General features: G+C 43.2%; 1 protein-coding gene across 5 annotated transcripts in view; it reads right to left on the reverse strand.

The window, feature by feature from the left end:
- Nucleotides 1-20500, reverse strand: part of CLIP2 (CAP-Gly domain containing linker protein 2) — a 385636-nt gene that overhangs the window by 271593 nt on the left and 93543 nt on the right. For all 5 annotated transcript variants that reach the window (XR_015308346.1, XM_086954601.1, XM_086954599.1 and 2 more), the window contains exon 3: nt 7072-7196. Coding sequence is in view for 4 of the 5 variants with exons in the window: in XM_086954601.1 (XP_086810727.1) it covers nt 7072-7196 (125 nt within the window). In the remaining variant the exon portion in view is untranslated. The remainder of the gene's footprint in view (nt 1-7071; nt 7197-20500) is intronic.

The following is a 20500-nucleotide window of genomic DNA, read 5'->3' on the forward strand; positions in this document are numbered from 1 at the left end:
GTACACATATTGGTAACCACAAGAGCAGCCTCTTTGTTTTCGATATGTAGAGCAAGTAGCTGCAGATAGAGTTCCTCAAGAATTTGGACCCCCCTGAGGAACCTTTTGATACAAAAGCATGCCGTTAAGATTGGTGAGGGCATTTGCTATTTTCCAGAGGGTTGAGTGCATGCTAGTTAAAGACGTGAAAGTTGTAGCATATTTTCAGGACAGAAACCCGACATTTGAAGTAGATAAAAGCAAGCATTGGCATAGCCAACAGGTCTCACCTTTGTACCTTTTATAATTGTTTAGCCAGAGCTATTGGCTTTGCCAATGTTTTTAAGCTATGTTGTAGAGAAGTGTGGCTTAAAAAATGTAATGAGTATTTTTGTTACCTTATATATATAACCTAAAAGATTCTAGTCTTTAATAAGAGGATTAAGGAGGTCAGTGAGAAAGAGAGGAATGAGGGAATACGGAGAGAAAAATTAAGGAAGGGTGAATCTGAAGGAATTATTTATGGAGGAAGGTTGGAAGAGATGTTGAAAGAGAGAGTAATAAAAGGAAGGAAGTTAGGGTGAGTTTGAGGGGAAAAGGTCAACAATTGTATGCGAGTCACATGATCGTCACTTTTATATTCTGGTTAGGCTGCAAAAAGAAGAATGTTACATCATTTGACATAACTGAGAAAATTGTTCAGGAGTAATTACCATACCTATGGTTTACAGAGGATGGTCTTTATTTTACAGAAGAAACTTTATCTCGCAATGCGTGTAGAGAAGAGAGATTTGTTTGTCTTCTGTAGAAATACTATGTATCGTGAGCTAGGCCCTGCTTAGACTTTTTCTTTGCGTGGATAAGGCGCTCGTGGCCTCTCTTCCCTGAAACAAAACTTACTCGTATGTGAAAATAAAGTCTGCCACTTCCTTTCTGTATCATCCTTTCAGTAAACTACTATTGAATAAAGTCACATGTAGAACCTCCCCGTGATACAAAATGTACTTAAATAAAAAAGTGAAGTCATGTGCTGTGATACAATGTATACTGTGCTCTGGTAGTCCATGGTGTACAGATTTGCATACTGAACTTTTTGCCATTAGTTAGACCTTTTTATCACTGTCCGAGATCGGTTATCTCCAGGATTCTATCACAGACCAGAGTCTCATATTTGGTGGTTTGAGCTGGATCATGTTTAGGGCAAGTGTACTTTTTCTGCTGCTGCTCTCACCACTGTTTGTTTTTAATTGTTTTATAGTGACTAGTGGTGTTTCACGCATTTAGGTGGATGATTAGTGTTGCGTTCATGTAAGTGAGCCAGGGCTTGCTAGTGTAGCACAGTATGTTAATTTTTGGTGCGCTATAGCAGTGGTATTGTGCCTGGGCTGGTGGCTGTTTAGTGTTGCGGGGTACCGTGTTATTTGGCGTTTACTAGTAGAGTGCGATCTGAAGCTCTCCGCTTACCTCTGACCCCCGGATTCCATGAAATTGTGGCATGGCTCTGTCTGGCAGCTGTAGAGTTGGACACACGCTGTGGGAGAACAACCCTTTGTCGGTTTCTGGGGGGGAGGGGGTGGCAAATAATCCAGCCTGGTCTGATTCAGACCGAGGGGGAGGGAGGGAAGCACAGATGTGGAAAAAAGGGAAGTGAGAGTGGAGAGTAAGACCTGGACAGGAGTCGGAGCTGGGAGGGGCAAGGGGTTGGTTATCTCCAGGATTCTATCACAGACCAGAGTCTCATATTTGGTGGTTTGAGCTGGATCATGTTTAGGGCAAGTGTACTTTTTCTGCTGCTGCTCTCACCACTGTTTGTTTTTAATTGTTTTATAGTGACTAGTGGTGTTTCACGCATTTAGGTGGATGATTAGTGTTGCGTTCATGTAAGTGAGCCAGGGCTTGCTAGTGTAGCACAGTATGTTAATTTTTGGTGCGCTATAGCAGTGGTATTGTGCCTGGGCTGGTGGCTGTTTAGTGTTGCGGGGTACCGTGTTATTTGGCGTTTACTAGTAGAGTGCGATCTGAAGCTCTCCGCTTACCTCTGACCCCCGGATTCCATGAAATTGTGGCATGGCTCTGTCTGGCAGCTGTAGAGTTGGACACACGCTGTGGGAGAACAACCCTTTGTCGGTTTCTGGGGGGAGAGGGGGTGGCAAATAATCCAGCCTGGTCTGATTCAGACCGAGGGGGAGGGAGGGAAGCACAGATGTGGAAAAAAGGGAAGTGAGAGTGGAGAGTAAGACCTGGACAGGAGTCGGAGCTGGGAGGGGCAAGGGGTTGGGGCCTGAGAGTGGCTGAGGCAGGCTGGAAAGCAGGCTATGCTGCCGCAGTTGATTTCAAGCAAAGGGCCATCTTCCTTATCCCATCCAGCCAAGATTAACAGCCATGTTTACAGGAGAAGAACCAGTGAGACGAGTGATGTGACCGTTGCGGCGGTGTTACGCGGAAGGAAGTTAGACGGCGTTAGACGGAAGGAAGAGAGGGGAGGGGGAGGAGAAATGCGACACGGCGGGAAGGGGAGGGGGCGGAGCGGGTAAACAAAGACGGACGTGCACGCGCACGCGCTTTTAAGGTCAATGCGCATGCGCATAAGCTCAATGCGCATGCGCATTGACCTTAAAAGTCACGGGCACTGCAAGGAATCGCCACGATTCCTTGCAGTGTGGATAAAGAGTGGATAAGTCGCAATACTCTCGCTTGCTCGATGCGCATGCGCATCGACAGGCGAGACCTAAAAAGGGCAGGGCTAGAATGAATAGAGGGCAAATCAGATAAGCAGGGAATAAGGTAGCACACCAGGTGTGACAAAGATGATAGAAAACAATTAGAGAGGTGAGAAGATAGACTCTTAGAGCAAAGACGTAGGGGACAGACAATAGATCAAGGTTAGAAGATAGAGACTGAGGCAGTGAGTGTGTTGAAAGTGGGGACGAAGAAGTGAGCTGTGGCCTCCTTGGCAAACTTTTTAGCACCTGCAATTCTTTTTTTCCAAAGTAAGCACTGGAGCAAAGCTAAGGGTGGCGCGTGCCCACCGGTACTCCTGGCATTGCTCTTGTTGCATGAACAGAAACCACTACTTTTTGTAGTTATCACACCTTCTCTCGGGCTCTCAGCAGCCAATAGGAGGCTATATGAGGGGCTGCAGGTGAGTGGCCCAGGAGGTCAATTCTGTGAGGTTTTCATGCGTCAAAGGGCGCGTGACGTCACTCCTGCTAGGAGCCAATAACCGTGCGTAAAGGAAGAGCATTGAAAGTGCACATCAGAAAACTACAATCGGGGCTTTCGCGTCTTCGGCATCTGCGCTGTAGCAATCGAAGGATTTAACATAAAAAACATGCTTTGTTTTAGAGGTCAAAACTCAGTAGTTCCCCGGGTAATACATTCTATTTTCACCCGCACTGACAAACCGAGTGGCCGCTTTTCCGTAAAGCCCTGCCTAAGCGTGACTCATGGCTGCTGTGTCTGTTTCTAAACGCAGCCATGTTGTGGTATCCAGCTGGCAGAGGCACAGGCTGGCAGCGAGAAAGGGCTGCGAAGGCACATTCTCAGTCCGAGGGATTAGTGCAATTCATGGCATCTGGGACAACAGGAAGGCGCGCAGACAGCCACAGCCCTCTGGAAAGCACCAGTGTGGAGCAGTGGGCCTCTGTCAAACTTCACAATACCCGCTGCGACCCGCAGACTGATGTACAGCCCTAACTGCTGAAGGTACATACAGTGGATTCTCGTTTCCAGAAAGCAAACCAGCCCACTATTCACAAATATGTGTGGGACCCAGTGCAGCTGTGAACAGATGTTGTGCACATCAGTTTGGAATTTTTGGCTGCAGATGACATCTTTAAAACAGTCAGCATTGCCTGTGCACTGAGTCTGACTGAGGCCAAAAGAACAGCGTGCTATCCATTCCAAGCAGGGGTGAATCATGCTCAAACATCTGTTTAAACTGTCATTTTGAAAGCACAACATTGGAGCCTCCTCTGCTCACCCTGGGAAGCGCACACTGTGCTGACGAATCTCCTGACTGAGTTGGGCAACGATAATGCTTTCCCTAATAGCGTCCAACACTGATTTGTAGGAACCAAAGCTGTCCTTGGGGTGGCCCACATGGCTGGCTGCAGGCTGCTTCTATTATTGAATACTGTAAGCTGGTCCAGCAGTCAGTGTCGGGGATGTACATGCTGGTAGGCTGTTGGCTGGTCAGAGTCTGCATTGGAATGGTAAGCGCAGCCGCTCCCTGTACAATGCCCTAGACATGTCTATGGAGCAGGAGAAAGGGAGACTCACAAACATGCAGTCTGTATAGTTGTCCTAAGAGATCCTCTACGGTTCTGGGAGGTCTCTGCTACTTCCCAAAGAGAAACCTGACTGGTCTCCTTTGTGCTGCTGGAAAAGGTCCCACATCTCTTCCGCATCTGGCTGGTAATGACAGAGGCGTGGTCAGAGGATCCGGAGATGATGCTGAATCTAGACCCTTCCTCTGGGCCAAGTTCCTTCCTGGCCCTATATTCTAAGTCAGGTTTCTTCAGAGGACCTGCAGCGGACTCATGTTGTGTCCTTTTAGACCTGATACACAGTATGATCAATATCATTAAAAACTGCATGTTTGTTTACTATGCGAAATTATTTTAAAAAGTGCCCTCAATGTTTAGCTCCTTGTATATATGACAGACTTATGGTATGAGATATAGGTTCTAGCCCTGCCAGATCACTTCAAAGATTAAAAATGTTGGCAAGAAGAGGGAATACTGGATTCTTTGGTGGAGGCACAAACACAAAGGCCTTGGTTCATACCGTTGGCCAAAGCTCTCAGCTCATCGACGAACCTCTCAATGTAAAAAAGGCGATTATTTTGAAGCAGAGTTGATATTGTGGAAAACGGAGATCAATAACAAAAAAAAGATAAAGAATAAGAAAATTAGCATCCAAAGTATAACATTATTTAATTATTTATTTATTTATAACATTTGTAGAGCGCGCTGTTACTGAACGGTATCCTGGTGCTATAATGATAGCTCCTCTAGCCTAAACCCCCTGTTTAGTTCGTGAACAACCACGTTTTCAGACTTTTACGGAAGGTCATCATTGATGCTACAGATGCTCCATGTGGTTAATCGAAGTTAGTGAAGAATTTATGGGAAAGATCTCGCTCAATGATGCTGCATGAGGTAGGCAATTACTATTAAACAGGAGATTACTATTAGACTACATAAATGTAAAGTATTTAGATTCCCATTAGAATATGCAGATGTTTGGTATAAAGGAATGAAGCACAGTTATCATCTGATGAGAATGACTCACTTGAACCTTTGAATCTTATTTCCACTGGGCTCATCAGGCAACTCATCACAAGAATGAAAAGGCTCCAAAACCAAGCGGTCAAGATGCACCTGAGCAAGCACATAAAAACAGCCTTGAAATCCCTTGATCAGCTCCCACTAGACACAACAATAAGGGTTCACCTACTTTGTATCGTGAAAAGGCTTACTGTGGTAGGAGGGCCACTGACTCTCCGGGCAAAGAAGACCTGGCTCACCGACTTGAGACTCTGGCATACCTCATCCTAAGAAAAGCCGTCAAATGGAACTCACCTGGAAGACCTTCTCTGGGACTCCAAGGTGCAGGGACCCAGACTCTATAACTCGCTGAACCCAAGTCTCAGGATATAATCAAACTATGTCTGCTTCAGCAAAGACCTGAGGACTGAAGTGTTCCAGAGAGCAGTGAACAACACTTCACTCCGCAAGCAGTAGCGATGGAAGAATATAGGGCTGAGACACTCCTTTCACCGATTGGACTCTCCCATTCACCTTGCACCTTGCGTAGACGGTAGCTGCAAAGCACTCTGAGGTAACCACAAGGAGACCTGTAGATGCACATGCTATGCATGCTCCTGACATCTAGTATTGGGCAGGAAACATTACGAGTTATTGTTTGAAAAAGTGCTCTATATTATGAGGTGACTCGTGACAGACGCCTCCCCTGAAGCACACACAGCACCAGGACACAGACTCCTTTGTTCAAACATACAATAATGAGCAGACTTAGACCCGTCCACTCTGCCTTTCATAAGCTCAGGCTCTGATATGTCCAACTGTTACAAGCCAAATTCGCCCGTCATCTTCTCTTTGCTGATGTTATGTTATGTGTATTTGTAAAGTGCACTATCGCCCGCGGGGGTATCCTGGCGGTGAGCAGGTGTGTGTGCCTAGCCCTGCCTAGGGTAGGTTGGTTCAATGAAGAGCCAGGTCTTCAGCTTTTTGCAGAATTCAAGAACAGAGACGGAGACTCTGACGTGGAGTGGGAGGCCGTTCCACCTTTAAGAGCGATGGAAGAGAACGCGCGTCCTCCTGATCTTCTTCTGTGTATGCGTGGAATGCGTGCGAGTAGGAGTCCTGCAGAGTGGAGGTATGTGGGTGGTATAGAAGGAGATGTGACTGTCTGGGTAGATGGGGCTTAAGGTGTTATCGTGCCTTGAATGCGTGTTTGAGGAGTTTGAAATGAGTGTGTCCTTCAAGAAGTCACGAATAGGAGGTGAGTCTAGGCGGTCGGCCCTTCTCTTATGAAGTTGCAATATACTGGAACATCCTCCCTTTCTCTGTCCATAAAAGACCACCAAGCATTTCATATTGGTGTTAAAACCCAGATTTTCTCGACGCCTTTATCATGTAATTTACTTAACAAACAAATCTTTCTGATACTACAAGCATGTTGTTACACTTCTATGGGTCCATGATAGCCTAAAGGGTGCACACTGTATAAATATCATAAAATAATCATAACATTTCAACATAACATAACCTGACACAAATGAATTTGACAACCGCTTCTAAATAATAAAATGCTGATTACTCTGTGGATGTGGTGAGGGTTCACAAAAGGACTGACTGCACAAAACAGTCCAATGACAAAATGTATTGAGACTTACAGATGCAGCAGAACAACAAGGAGATGAAGTAATTTTAAGAGTTTAAATGTCTAGTGTTTACTAGGTTTAGGTCACTGTCCATCAGGGCAGCCACAAGGTAGCATAAGGGTACAGGCAACTTAATCTTTGGAATATTGATGAATTATTTTAAATCAGGGTATATATATTACCTTGTCCCAGCCACTGCTCCATCGTTCTTCCCCAGAGGCTCGTCAAGCTCCACTCCGCACCATTCCCCCTTGGCAAAATCCGTCTCGCCAACGTAGCGCACAACTCCTGTCTTCGTTCCCCCAACCTGCAGGCAACAAGGTTAGAGGCTCAGAAAAAATGCCTGACACGGAAGCAGATTTTATATGGTAATGTTTTCCATTTACGAAGCAATGTTTTGGTCAATATCAGATCTACATCAATGTGAACCATCACAAAGAGTCATGCTCTGTTTCTTAATAGTAAACAGCTCGAGAACATAAAAACCAGAAAGTCAGCACTATGGACACCAGCTCAGTCAGAGGTGGAGGGTGTAAATCGAGGGGGTGAGAAGGTGGAGGAGATGGTAGCGTTGAATGCATAAGATGAAGGCAGCACAGATAGGAATATTTATCTCATCTGTGTGTCCTATTTATTTATTTATGGTATTTGTAGAGTGCTCAATCATCCCGAAGGGACATTCCGGCGCTAGACCGTAGACCAGTTAGACTCCATAACTCAAGAGAAAACAAATAGTGAGATAAAAGCCAAGTTTTCAACCTCCTCTGGAAAATGAAGAAATCAGAAGTCAAACTGAGATGAGAAGTCCTAGAATGCAAGTAGGCCATACTTTTTGGTGCTGTTTCTGTGTGGATATTGACAGACCTTCTGATGTGTTTGTTGCTCTAGTGCTGTATTTAAGTCTGGATCAGAGGAAGCGAAGCCAGCAGATACCACGTGCACTGGTGGCCAGTTCTGGAGCTGTGGGACTGTTCCGCTAGACCCCGCGTGTATTACTATGGTACAATCTGGAGACGTGAAATCTCAGAAATGAAGGACCACTGCTGTTGTTGGGTAGTTCTAAGTCAGAGGAAGATGCTCAACCAGCTCTCATTTATATTATTAGTGTGGAGTTACACTCAAGAGCCTCAGGTGTATTTATTTTCCAGTCCACCTTATATATAAGATTTATTTAAAAAACAAATCCAGCCCTCCACACGGGAAGGAGTCACTTATTGTGCTGGGCATAATATGGGAGTAAACTCATATATTTGAATTGGTGTGGGAGTAAACTGAGATGGAAACACCTCAATCAGATACAGTTGGGCACTCAATAAATTAGTGTCTCAAAAGATTTGCGTATTCATCATCGGGTTCATCCCGCATCCTGAAATCAGAGAGTCAAGGACACTGTTAAATTCATAAAACTAAGTTCACTATAACACTAATTATGAATTCATTATTGGAAATGTTGTGCTGGTGTTACAGTCAACTAAAGGACAACAGCTCTTGATCCTTTTTTAAAAAAAATTTTTTAGATCTTCCAAGAATTGCACAATTAATACTCGTTTCTCTTCGCCACACAACGTGCAGATGAAATTCGACACAATGTTATCTCCAGTGCACAGGACCTGATCCTTAGCCAGGTTTCTTATCCTTCCTAAGTCGATACAAAGAGCACCACTGAGTTGGATAGTAAAATCACAAGTCTTAAAATTGTGATTCCTGTCAATCACTTTTGAATGGGTCAAGAAATCTGATAGGCTGATAAAGGGTATCAAAATGTTTTCGCGCCATCTTAAGAATTGCAAATTGGTCGAAATCGCGTTTTTAGCGTAGTGGAAAACTATTGCGTGGCATTCGATGTGTAATTGGTCGGCGTGGCATTGTTCTTGGGTTTACTGTGAGTACACGTGCAGCCGGTTGAGGTCTATAGGGCAGCTTTTACCTGTACTTCCTTTCATGCCAGTATAGCTAATGTAGGCCACTCCCTTCCTGCCCTGGGCAGGGGGCTTTACGTACATTCAGATATGTGCTGTGGGCTGTTATCACATCAGCAAGATGTGATTTACAGCCGTTCTGCAGAGCACTCTAGTCTGAGGCACATTACTTGCCTCTGCTTTAGGACTCTGCTAAACATAATTTATGCTGCACTGCTGCCTCAGGTGGGGAGCACGTCCATTCCATTCACTGAATGTTTTATGAATGAGTTTTACCATTTACCAGCAGCTGCACGCTATGCATGTACATTATGCGCCTAATATACAAAACAAAGTCAAATATGACGAGGAATGCATGCATGATATGAAAAGATTCAATAAACTGGAAGACAGGACAGAAAATATGCTAGGTAAAGGTCAGAGGCTATTTACAGACTTTGAAAACCTCCAGTGTGCAATCCTGTAATAACAGAGGAAAATACCGTCATATGACTGTAGTCCCAGACAGCCACACTTAATTCTAAGCCACAGAGTTGTGTTTCCACTACATCCAGGATCACTGAAAAATACACTGTTAAAATGTGGGTTTATTGCACTTAACACATTTACACTTATGACTGCGTGTGAGCCTATATACACGTATGTAGGAAGGAACAGTGAGAAGGTTTTCATGCATAATTCTGCCTCTTGGGGCACTCTTTATGCAATAACTTAACAACACCACTAAGTAGAGCTTGGTGACTTACACTGCCTTATGGCATAATGGCCATGAATATATGTATTTATAAATTGACATATATTGGAGGAACAGATCCTATGTAGATAGGTATGCAACTCATATGCTTTGTATTAGGTATTTAGTTTGCCACCAAATTCTCTGACAAAACGTACATTATGGTTAGATTTAAGATTTAAAAAACAGTAAAGTTGTTAATATATGTTAAGATTCATGATTGGAACCACAACAGACTAACATTCGAAATACATACACACATCACACAACTGTAATTGGAACTAATGGTATGTGTTATTTGAAAAATCAAATAAATATCCTTGTTTACAACTTCAACGCCGAAAACAAAAAACATGATTATGTATTGTGCATATGCTAAGAATAATTTGCTCTTAACTGTCAAATATTGTTGTGGAAAGAGAAGGGCATCATGACTTACTCAAGGCACCTCCTTTCTTTCCTTACCCCTTGTACACAATGAAAATAAATATACACGCAGCCAAATACACATCCACCGCAACACACGCGCACATATTAATTTGAAAAAAATGTTTTATGGGGTGAAGATTACAATTGTGCAGACCTAAATACCAATCACTCTACTCTATGCAAGTGCAATCTACTCCACTATACTATGCACCACAGCACTCTTTCGCCACTGCACTCTACATCACTCCACTCTGCTCCATTCCACTCTACTCTGCACCACTCCACTCTACAACACTCCACTCTATTCGACTGCACTCTACACCACTGCACTCTATTCAACTGCACTCTACACCACTGCACTCTATTCAACTGCACTCTACACCACTGCACTCTATTCAACTGCACTCTACACCACTGCACTCTATTCAACTGCACTCTACACCACTGCACTCTATTCAACTGCACTCTACACCACTGCACTCTATTCAACTGCACTCTACACCACTGCACTCTATTCAACTGCACTCTACACCACTGCACTCTATTCAACTGCACTCTGCAACACTGATACGATAAAGCCTCAAAAAATACTGAATTACATCAGTGGAGCGCGTTTTACAAAAATCACAACTTAGTGGGGTATAAAATCTTCAACTCGTGAATTAATGATTTAAGAAAGATAAAGCCAAAAATGCGTATATTGGCGGGTTTCGATCTCACAAAGCTCTGTGCAGCAGAAAGAAATTCATTCTTGGACACATATTAGGATGTAAGGAAAAGGATTCTGGATCTGGGAGAGCCATAAAAAAGCACAAGTAGATTAGGGTGTTTCCTTAGGGGGTGGTCTTGCCAGGCTTGCCACCACCATATGCCTGGCCCTTAGTCCGGAGTGAAGGAAGGGACGTGATAGCGTCACATTTGTGTCTTCTCTCTAGCCACTTCCATGTATTTACTTGCACACAAGGCACCTCCCTGCAGCTGGGATTGGCTCAGAGGCGGTGCCGCTTAAGTTGACGTTATACGTTCGTAGCAGAGCCGGTGCTACATTAAGCCAATACTAGTGTGTCGCCGCCCAGGGCGCCACCAGTAGGCAAAGTTTGAAGTTGAAGTTGAAGAACACAACTTCAGCGTCTAGTTCGATTTACGTGACCTGGTAAAGCTTATGGCATGTCTCATTGTTTTTCTTCTGTTGTACTGCATTGGGTTTAGCACTTCATAACAGAACTGCAATTACAAAGCACATCTACATGGGTATCTTAGCACAGACATAACTGGTGTTTATTGCTGCGCAAATCAATGCTTCTCATTTTGTCGTCCTCGGAGGGATGGACACTCCAGTAATCACTGCTTGAAATGGAAACAAGCATTGAAAGCCAATAGGTCTCTCCTTTGGGACCTTAGAAGTGTTTAGTTATCCAGCACAATATCCTTGGTGCAACAACATCAACTGTTGCATAGCTAAACACTTATAAGGTCCCAAAGGCGAGACCTATTGGCTATTTACTCTTCGTGTATACTTTCGTAGGAAATAAAAATACTGCCAGTAACAGGGAGAAGCATATCAGAATAAACGAAAACAGATAATAAAAGTAATGACTAAGGGCTATAATTACTTGGTGATCCTCACATAAGAGCAGTGAGATGAGATTCTGTGGCTGGAAAAGAAGATTTAGAAGCAGGCCCGGTGGACCTCAAGCCAAACTCCACCAAACCGATCAAAGTAGATAGACGCTACTCAGAGTTAAGTCACTTACTGTTAATTAATTAAACTATTTCCATAAAATATGTAAAGCATCACAAGCAACATATTCTAAATGCATAGAGACACACTTTGTCATAAAATCAACTATTAGTATTTAAATGTACTATATTATAGTCTGAACATATTAACATCAGATTAGATGATGAAAGCAATTATGCAAAATCAGAAAAGTGAATTGATAATTTGTCAATCCAAGCTTCAATAATTAATCATGTTCTGTACATAAAACTAGTCTACAGTCTGCCTGTAATAGTGCACCACACATAGGGCCTACAATCCACTGAAACTGCCCACTGAAATATCAGACAACCCTTCGAGGAAATATCGATATGCAATGAGCAAAGCGCTTAGTGCAACTATTCAGCCCAAAAGAAATACACGAATCTGTGCTACTGAAGGAGACAACCAATAAAGCACGGTAGTATACAGGACTGGTTAGTCTTTGCTGTGCCTTTCTATCAAAAAAAAACTTTAATCTCCTCAAGAAATACTCTTTTATTAAAAGGGGAGATGCAAGCAGTATGACAGAAGCAAAAACAAAAGATACACGCAACATTGTTTTAACCATTGGCAAAGTTCCCATGGTTCAGTCCAATGGAAACCCAAACACTTAGTTAGTGGGCTGGTAGGAAGTAACTAGGGATTTCTCATATTGACGATTGCATTTTCCCTGCTTTGGGAACGTTAATTACTAACAGGGAGTCCTTATATTCACACTAGACTGCAGTGAGGAAGACAGACATGGAGGTGATAAACCTTCCCCTGGTAAAAGGGTCTGCCTCCTTTAGAGAAACAGAACAGGAAGAGGAGAACTCATGTTCCCTCTTGTGGTTTGGTTTTCATCTCTTCTCAATGCTTTGCCTGCTGCCAGCGCCTTAGCCATGACTTCATCCACTAAGTGCTGTGAATCTGGCTCTTTTCACATACCCGGGGAAGGGTAACTGGTACAGAGGAAGGTGAATGTTTAGATCTGCTCATTTTCCTCTCCTTCCTCCACCTATCACCGTCTCAAGAGATGCTAGTTCCTTTGACTTCATATATGTACCAAAGAGAACCCGTGATTCGTTGGCCCTTCATCAGTTAACAATGGGCTGCAGCTGCACCATGGCCTGCCTTTGTCTCCGAATAGTCTTCACTTTTTTTTTATTTAAAAAACGTTATTGGTTTTTATGACAAAGGACAAACAAAACGTTAGCATGTTACAGTTGTACATAACGCATGTAGGATAGGCAGGTTGAATGTTCTATACATTTGTATTATTATACATGGCACAATATCAAACGTAATGAAAATCAGAATGAACAAAATATGGTTATGAGGTACATCAGGTCAAGAATGAAGGGTAAATAGCAAAATATGATATACCAAACCATGAGGCACAGGGTCAGACTGAATTGCATATGGCCATGTCTGAACTGGGGTGGCAGAGTGGGTTAAAGAACGGTGATGGATAAAACCCAGATCTGTTGACTGGGTGTGAGTGTTTGATTGGTTCAGACGCTCCGTCCATCACCACCCCCTTTTGTCCCGCTTTGTTCGCCATAAGTGTGGCAGGGTATGCTCAGACGTGAGTCCCTTGCTCACTTTGCCACTGGATTCAAGCAAGCCTGGCTGAAGACGGCTGTAATGCCAGAAACCGGTCCTAGGAAGCTTGAATCCGGTCATGGAAGGCATGGCTTGGCAGTTCGGGCTGGACTGTTCCCATGAGGCACAGGGTCAGACTGATTTGCATATGGCCATGTCTGAACTGTGGTGGCATAGTGGGCTAAAGAACGGTGATGGATTAAACCCAGATCTGTTGACTGGGTGTGAGTGCTTGATTGGTGAAGACGCTCCGTCCATCACCACCCCCTTTTGTATTGATTTATCTCCGAATAGTCTTCACTTTTTTCTTATTTTTAAAAAACTTTATTGGTTTTTATGACAAAGGACAAACAAAACGGTTGCATGTTATAGTAGCACATAATGCATGTAGGATAGGCAGGTAGAATGTACTATACATTTGTATTGTTATACATGGCACAATATCAAACGTAATGAAAATCAGAACAAACAAAATATGGTTATGAGGTACATCAGGTCAAGAATGAGGGGCAAATAGCAAAATATGATATACCAAATCAGGCAACCATGGCCTGCCTTTATCTCCGAATAGTCTTCACTTTTTTTTTATTTAAAAAACCTTATTGTTTTTTATGACAAAGGACAAACAAACCGGTTGCATGTTACAGTAGTACATAACGCATGTAGGATAGGCAGGTAGAATGTACTATACATTTGTATTGTTAAACATGGCACAATATCAAACGTAATGAAAATCAGAACAAACAAAATATGGTTATGAGGTACATCAGGTCAAGAATGAGGGGCAAATAGCAAAATATGATATACCAAATCAGGCAATTGATATGAAATTATGAGAGATAACAAAAGGCATGACAGTTCTGGAGATAGGGTCACGTTTTAACCCGGTAATGAGTTTATGAGACTAATGTTTCAAACCCTTGTAAGCCCGTACTGCACACAACAATCGTTTAAAGGAGTTTTTGCCATAAACTGTGTAAACCTTACCCCAGAGTGCGATGTGCCCTCTGCTTTCACGTCTCATAGACAGGCTATGCACGTCGGAGCAGTGGGGGATCGAAGCCTTCCCTAAGGCCGCTGCCCCGCTTTGCTTACTGCTCTTGCGGTATGCCAGGCTTCTATTGGATGGCTAATCTGCCCTACGGCGCACACTCTGTGTGCCCTGAACATGAATAATCTACCTGCCACAGGCAGAGTGATCCACATTTTTTAAAACTGAGTCTGCAAAAGAAATAATTCCGATTTTTTAAATTTAGTCTTTTGGGGTATGCAGTTGAGTGATGATATTTGCATAGCCCTATTCTTATTTGTATGATCTCGCTGCGCTGGAAAACTAGAAAATTGGAAATAAGTTATGAGGAAGGGGACACAAGAGTAATATATGCTGACTGTTAAAAGAAAATAACAACACCCTGGAGAAAATCGAACACTTATATGAAATTTAGGATTAAGTAAAGCATGTGAAATGTAGGCAGGACAAATACGGTTACCTTAATGGTTTTACACATACTCAGAAATCAATGAGTTGTTTTTGGCTGAACAGTTAAGGACATGACTATTGGAGAGATGATGCGATCGGTGTGATTTATTGTCAGTGGACCATACATTTACATGCTTTGTAAATATCTGGTGGCACCACAAAGCAGTACTATCAAAAACAGCTTCCTACTCATCATCACAGGATATAGTGCTAGCTAGACCAAAAGATGATTAGTGGCAAGGCTACTTGTGCCCAAATTAGTAGTCAGTTGTTCCCTTTAGTCAGGCTCAAGCTATTTATGTTGTGTGCTCCAAGAACAGGGACAGCCACTCATACCCCCAGAAAAGAACTAACAGGTTAGTCCAATAGCAAACAAAAAGAGAATGTTCTGAGCACAACAATTCGTGTGTCACAAAATCAAAGTCCAATCAATACTCCAAATCCATGGTGATCTTTATTCTTGACATTCAGAATCCTCTTCAAATCACATATACCCGTAGCCAACACGTGTTTCGTCAGTCCTGATGCTTATGCATCTCTGACTTCGCCAGGGCTAATAAAATGTACATCCACGTCCAAATAACAAATTCTCCGTATTTCATATATAATAAGTTCACATTTGGGCAAGTATTTACACCTCTGTATGAAAAAGTCCTTAATCACGGACAAGAAGAGTCACCAAAAAAAGTGTTCGAAGCTGAAGCAGCAGAGAGTACTCCTACGCAGAATCACCGGCTTTGTGCTTCTAACACAAATTGTTGTGCTCAGAACATTCTCTTTTTATAGTGCTAGAGCTAGCTGTGTCTATGTCGAGGTGTGCATGCATTTGTTTGTTTAGTGTGTTAATCATGGGGGCGGGGGGAGAGTGCTTTTTGAGAGTCTGACCTTCTAGGGAGTAAGAATGTGTGTACGAGTGTCATGTGCCGTGAGGCGAAGGTTAAAAAACAGGCAGTGAGAGGAGTGGGTAATTTTGGATGGGACAATGCAGATACTTACCTACGAGTAGCTGCAGATGTTTAAGGAGCGACAGTGGAACACCAGCAGCATGACAAACCCAATGTGAAAGGCAGCAGCGACAAAATGAAAGCAAGCAACTAGGAGGTGAAAGGTGTCAACCAAGAGGCGAATGGAAGGGAAAAAGCTCCACTTTCACTGCCAAGTACTTTATATTGGCAAGTTTAATCTTTATGAGAGTAAAACATGTAGCTATTTTTCACAATGTCAGCTGCTATGCTTCTAATTGGAGGAACAGTAGTGCGGACGGGAAATTATTGGCTACTCTAAATAACTCCTCCAATGTGACATGGCCACAGTATATTTAAAGGAAAGTGAAGTAAACCTGAAATCGACGGGAGGAAAGCAAAAATTAAACAAACTGGCACTGTTAATCTAACGCGACAGTCTGGAAGAAAAGAGATATTTCGAAAACATGTAAAAACACATCTGTGCAGGAAATCATTAATAAAACAAGCAAGCACTGTCCATCTAAAGCCAAAGCCCGGAAGCAACATCCTGGAAGGAGAAAGTAAAGCAACGTTTTGTAAACATGCAAAAACATGTAACGTGCTGGGAACAATTTAAACAAGCATGGTACGCGCACACTACCAGGAATGCAAGGTATGCAGCTGGCACCAGGCTGCTGCTTGCTCCCGAGCACCCAAGACCAGGGGACAGAGAAGGCAGGACATGCACCCGTCTTGGGCTAATTGTGTGTTGTCTTTCTTACAAAGACGCACTCAAAGGCCAATAGCGGGAGATAAAACAAAAAGCACACGCACAAGCGTTTGTTTCCAGTTTAAAGCCCTTACTAAAAGCCTTGCAGAGCAGCTCATGCGCGCTGGCTCAGGCGAGACCTAAAAATTAACTGCAGGTACTCTGGTATAGAGTACCTGCTTGTTTCTGAGAAGTGCCGGTACTCTCCAATTAAAAGTATTGTATTTTCTCTTGAGAAGGGCTGGTAGTCTCCCTCTCAAAAAAGAAAAGTGCTGGTACTCCGTACTGGACAGTACCGGCCCATTTAAAGCACTGCTAGTATTTCAATCTATGACCAGAGCTCATATACTTATCTCTGCAGTGGGTGCATTGGTACAACTAGCCACTAGGTCCAGCTTGATAGCCGTACAAAGTCCCGGAGAGCATTTTTGGGTGAGTAGCCCGCTAAACTTTGAGGGAGTAGATGCTTGGAATGGTATTGTTTGTATTTGCTTTGTAGTGATATCTATATGTGAAGTGTTTTGGTGTCGTACGTGCTGTTATCGCGCCTTGGGTCGCGTCATTCAATACTGTAATGGCGGAAAGAGGAGCGAGCGGTAGAGTGTGCACACTTTGCAGTAATTGGTTGTTAATTACTATTCTGCAACTCGCGACAGGATCCTCCCAGGATGACAAGGAGCAGTAGATCTATTACTTAACCAGGAGAACTCCTGGAGGCAGGTACTGTAGGGGGGTGGGAAAGGGTTTAGGAACGGGGAAGCTGTGGGACGCAGAGTTAAAGGGACCGAGCATTGCCTATTTGTAAATGGCTGCTTCACTAACGGGCTATTCGGTGAATGATGGCACAAGAGGTCTCAAAGACGAAATTGACGTAATCAAACAAAGTAAAGTTATAGAAAGTCTGTTGTTGGTGATTGTTATCGATGCAGCACTGGGTAAAGAGAACAGTTTTTTTCTCCTCATTAACTGGCCCCTTTAATGTTTACGTCGTAAGCGCCCACACTGCATGCAGGGCTTGTCAGGTGAGCATAATGCAATTAGGTCCTTATGGTAAAAGAGGATTGAGATATACCCTACATATTGCAATAAACTGATACAAAACGATGGTGAGATTGCGATATACATTTTCAGTCAAAAGGGTATTACACTTGCTGATTTCAGCAATTCTGTTTTTAATTTAAAAAAAATAAGGAGTATGGCTCCTGTCGCCTGTCGCTCATTCGCATTAAGAATCTCTGATGTCACTTCCTATACTGTGACTGGGGTCATAAGGCATGTGATTACACTTCTGACTACTTATATGATTTTATTGAAAAGATGCTCCTGTCACATAGCACAGGTTCTAAAACGAGCAATCTGGGTACCTGGAGTAGATGAAAAAGAAGAGGCAAATTAAAGTCTCTGCTGTTCTTGAAGGTTGTAGAGGTGACTGACTTCCAGACAAGCACCACATGAGGAACTTATTGAGGAGATACTGTCAGGAACATGCAACCTATGGGACAAGGGTGAAAGCTTCTGAGACAGGGAGAACGCTATGCCTAGACTTGGAGAATACCCCATCACTACATCTTACATTGAATGTTAGAGCTACTGAACACACCAGCAGCAGGCTACAGTCTGCACACTGAACAGAAGAAAGTACACTGAGCACACAAAATCAGACAACACATTGAGATCACAACCAGCAGACAATCATCTTCACACTGAGGCAGAACTCTGACAATGAGATCACAACCAGCAGACAATCATCTGCACACTAAGGCAGAAGCCTGACAATGAGATCACAACCAACAGACAATCATCTGCACACTGAGGCAGAAACCTGACAATGAGATCACAACCAGCAGACAAACATTTGCACACTGACAATGAGATCACAACCAAAAGACAATCATCTGCACACTAAGGCAGAAGCCTGACAATGAGATCACAACCAACAGACAATCATCTGCACACTGAGGCAGAACCCTGACAATTAGATCACAACCAACAGACAACCATCTGCACACTGAGGCAGAACTGTGAAAAATGAGCAGACAACCAGCAGACAACAATCTGCACAGACAGGTATACCCATGCCAAGAGCTAACAACCAGCAGACAATCATCAGCACACTAAGTAGAACCCTGACAATGAGATCACAATCATCAGACAATCATCTGCACAATGAGGCAGGAACCTGACAATGAGCAGACAACCAGCAGACAATCATCTGCACACTGAAGCATTACCCTGACAATGAGAAAACAACCATCAGACAATCTGCACACTGAAGCAGAACCCGGACAATGAGCAGACAAGCAGCAGAGAACAATCTGCACACAGAGGTAGAACCATGCAAATGAGCTAACAACCAGCAGACAATCATCAGCACACTGAGGCAGAACCCTGACAATGAGATCACAATCATCAGACAATCATCTGCACAATGAGGCAGAATCCTGACAATGAGCAGACAACCAGCAGACAACAATCTGCACACTGAGGTACAAACATGCCAATGAGAAAACAACTAGCAGACAATCCTCTGCACACTGAGGCAGAATCCAGATAAAGAGCAGACAACCAGCAGACAACAATCTGCACAGTGAGGCAGAACCCGGGCAATGACAACACAACCAGCAGACAACAATCTACACACTGAGGCATAACCCAGATAGTGAGCAGACAATAATCAGCACACTGAAGCATAACCCTGACAATGAGAAAACAACCAGCAGACAATAATGTGCACACTGAGGCAGAACTCTGACAATGAGATCACAACCAGCAGACAACAATCTGCACAGTGAGGCAGAACCCTGACAGTGGGAACACAACCAGAAGACAATCATCTGCACACTGAATCTAAACTCAGGACCCACAGAGGGCACAGCCAGTAGGCACCATTCTGCACACTCAGTGAGTACCCACGCACAAAGCAATAATCTGTGCTAAAACTGAACACATGACCCGAGCACACAGCCAACAGAGTCAATCTACACATTAAGAAGGGATACAGGACCAACGGAGCACACTACAAGCAGACAACAATCTGCACCCTGAGGCCGAACAAATGACCCACCAAGCAAACCACCAACTGACAAATCCTACAGCAATAATGCAGTTAGGCTCAGAGTAATATTAAATATTGAATCAGTGACTGTCCAGGCATTAGTTTCCCTACCTTTGACCAAGATATACTCATGGTATGAAGCCCCAGCAGGCGGGACCAAAATACACATACATGTTACATTAAACATATTTGTATGGTATCTTCATGAATTTTCAGAATGTAACATGATTTAGCCTACATTTAATTTTAATTGGTTGGTCTACATTTTTAAAACAGTATGTCTTCATTTTAAATGATGATGTGCATTCATAAATATGTAATAGGCTTCAATTCCTTAAGTAGTTTTGTAATAAAACTGAAAATCTACTTTTGGGCCGCTACATCGTTCAGAACAGGTTTTGACAAAAAATCTAATTAAATGTGTATGTATGTATTTGCTATTTCTATAGCGTGAACCTAGCAAAAGCCAGTGAAGCGCTGTACATAATCAAAGGCAATCTTAAAGTTGGCGAGTAATAGGAGAGGAAACCGAGTTGTGGACAGTTAACGTAAAGTGATGTAGTGTTCTTTAAAGGGGTAAGCTTTTAAGTCTCTTTCCTATATTGGAGGAACGTTGGGCAGTCCAGAAGGATACAGGGATGTTGTTCCAGATCCTGTGTGCATAGATAGAAAAGGCCTGTTTGTTTGTTTTTTCCTATTTTACACTTTTTAGTTTGCAGTCTGATGGTGTCCTGGCTGCGAATGTGCTGAGAACCACCACAGATGGTGAGCTTGTCTGAAAGATAAGTGGGGGGTTCTGGCTGTGATGGCTTTGTAAATGATGCAGATATTTTTGAAGATGATGCAGGCTGGCAAGTGGAGCTAAAGACGATCCATTAGGGTAGGTGTGATGTGATCGTATTTCTTCACCCCCTGGATGAGACGTGTTGCAGGATG

This window comes from Lissotriton vulgaris, chromosome 2_1 (assembly GCF_964263255.1).
Source record: "Lissotriton vulgaris chromosome 2_1, aLisVul1.2, whole genome shotgun sequence".
NCBI lineage: Eukaryota > Metazoa > Chordata > Amphibia > Caudata > Salamandridae > Lissotriton > Lissotriton vulgaris.